Here is a 2,624-nt window from a genome sequence, read left to right as displayed (position 1 = left end):
GAGATGTAAGTTTGATTGAGATGTAAGTTTTTGAACTAAAAATGTACTCTGAATGAGATTTTAAGTTAAATTAATCGTATCTTTCTAATACGGAAAATTATCTGTTTTGGCTAAAGAGAAAAACTACCGCCTGCAATATACCTACTTTCATCATAACGAATGTTTTTTTGTATAATAAAAATATTGTGTTATTTTTTGTTATCATATTTTTTGCAAAATTTTAAACAAAAGTTAGAGCATTTCTGCTTTGAATAGAAAAAGAAAAAAATTTCGGTTTTGAGAAAAGATTTGTGATCATTTTTAAAATATACTTAATAAATTTTTCGGATCTTTTCAGTTAGTGCCCCCCCCCCCCAGCTTAGTGGGTGCATATTATTTGCATCCCCCAGACGCACGTGCAATAACTTTACATAATGATTTACTATGTAATGACACGTGCTCTCTAACTGGGGGGCGCATAACGTACTGGGGGGCACAAACGGAAAAGATCCAATTTTTCTGTGCCAAATAGATTCTTCTAATCGCTGAAAACTTTTGAAATACAGGATTTTTATCTGACGCTAGAAATGTAAATTGTTTTGTTCACTTTTACTTTTCTTTTCAGAGTATTTTGAGCAGAGATAATTTTTTTTGCGGTTCTTCTGTGAAGGAACAGTTTGCTGCTGTTGTTGAAAATAAATTTCGGTCCTTTTATTGGACTAATTTAGATTACAGCATCTCGACAAACTAGATTACCTAAGTTATATAGATGGGCTGAAAGTAACAATATGTGAAAAATTTTTAACGTTAATTGTTGGAAGAGCTTAAAATTTTGCTCGTGTTTTTGGCCGAAAAATTCTTATAAAGAGAAAACAGCCTTTTTATTAAACGCAAAAATTTGCCATTTGTACCTTAAAGGCTTGAACAGAAACTAAGTTTCTGGTTCTGTCGTACAGAGTATGTCACTAAATTATATAAAATCGCTTCAACCAAAATTAATTTTGCTGTTACAATTGTGTAACTACATTTTAGTCACATTCGGAAAAAAACAAGGAACTTAAATCAAAAACTTTGCAAAATGCAAAAATATTTAAACGAACGTGAAACTTTGGAATGCAAATTCAAATTGCTTTTTGTTTATAAATTACAATTTTGTGTTTCAGATTCAATACATACCTGGAGATTTTGGAGAATTGGAACCCCTGTCTAAAACAGGCAGTGAATTATCCGGCATTTTGTGCTCTATAATCAAAAAATTAAATCATCTGCCAGATTATCCACAAACAGTAAAATCAGATCTGAATTGATGCAGTGCCTCTATATTATTCGGTACGATAATAATGATAAATGCATACACGTAATGTTTTACATGAGATTGTATATGTATTGTTTTTCTTCTCTTAATTCATCGGCTATGTATGCGGCGCAAAAGCACGTGCGCTTGAATTTTGATAATCTGTTTGAAACAATACAAAAGCTGCAGGTATTCACCTCAATCAAATAAAATGAATGGAAAACATTTACCGCTCAATCATTGCAACATTTTGGGGATCGTTGGATTGTTTTCTATGATTATGTCTTGCGTAAAACTTATTCAGATAATATGACTTGTCAATAAACTAACATTGTCAAGTTCTTGATCACACGTTTCAAGATGAGCTAAGAAAAAGATTCTTTTGCATGACTATTCAAGGTGTTACAAGTTTAGTTTCACAGGGTTGAAAGTTTAGTTTCAAAGGGTTATTTTTTTCAGTTATTACCTAAGACAATTTTGAGAGCTAACACACATAATTATACTAGCACCTAATTTTTTCTTCCAGAGAAATTTCAACAGTTTTGAGGGTATCTGAGACAGATACTGCTATCAGACAGATACCCTCGGTCCCCAGAATTGCAGTGCAGAAACTTTTTTGTTCCGACCCTTTTGAGGGGGGAGGAACTATATACTCAAATGGGTTTTTTTTTGTTCCGTGAATTTTCGCCGCTCGATATATTCATCGTAGAGAGTTAAACTGGTATCATTAGAAAGCTCGTCCAGCGTAGAATATGGAATTATAAAGATTTTTTTAATTTTCGTTTTCTACAGGGAGTTATCGAGGTTTAAACTTCTGAGAAAAGAGGAGTGAATTCACGTTGTTTTTATTCACATTTTCCGGAATTTTTGCCTAAATTTTCGTCAATTTTGCTAAGATTTGTTATAAATTTTAAGAATAGTGTCGTTGATTTTATTTTTGGAGACGAACAAGCAGTGTTGATTGTTTTGATTTATTTTTTTTTGGTCAAAAAATCTGGATAAACATTTCAAAATTTAGCCTTTTTCATCAAAAACAGCACGAAATAAGCTACTTTAGTCCACTTTGATTAAATTTGCCGACAGTACACCCCCAAACAACACTCATAAAACCTTTGTAGACTCAGAGGGGGGCTATTTCTACTTCAGAGTCCGCTGAGAGTGCACTGTAGTTAAAACTTTGCCGTTTTTTGCTAACTTTACTCGTTGATTATCAAAAATGCAGAATTTATTTTGAGATTTCAACTAACAAATTATCTATATCTACAACATTCGAAAAATCAATTGTTCCTAACGGACAACAAGTATTAGCAGGGTTAGTTGTGGGCCATTCTTGGATTGTTACAATCCAAAA

The 2,624-nt window shown here is 32.5% G+C and overlaps 1 protein-coding gene across 1 annotated transcript in view; it reads right to left on the bottom strand.

Annotated features, from left to right (window-relative positions):
- The window catches only part of LOC142345412 (uncharacterized), a 127,488-nt gene extending 126,049 nt beyond the window's left edge, over positions 1-1,439 (bottom strand). The window contains exon 1 of the mRNA XM_075397459.1: positions 1,156-1,439. Within this exon, the coding sequence (XP_075253574.1) occupies positions 1,156-1,213 (58 nt within the window). The 5' untranslated portion in view covers positions 1,214-1,439. The remainder of the gene's footprint in view (positions 1-1,155) is intronic.
- Between the last annotated feature and the right edge of the window lie 1,185 nt (positions 1,440-2,624).

This window comes from Convolutriloba macropyga, chromosome 9, assembly GCF_964194025.1.
Source record: "Convolutriloba macropyga chromosome 9, txConMacr16.3, whole genome shotgun sequence".
Classification (NCBI taxonomy): Eukaryota; Metazoa; Xenacoelomorpha; order Acoela; family Convolutidae; genus Convolutriloba; species Convolutriloba macropyga.
The sequence above is the reverse complement of the archived record's forward strand: the minus strand, read 5'-3'. Positions and strand labels throughout refer to the sequence as shown.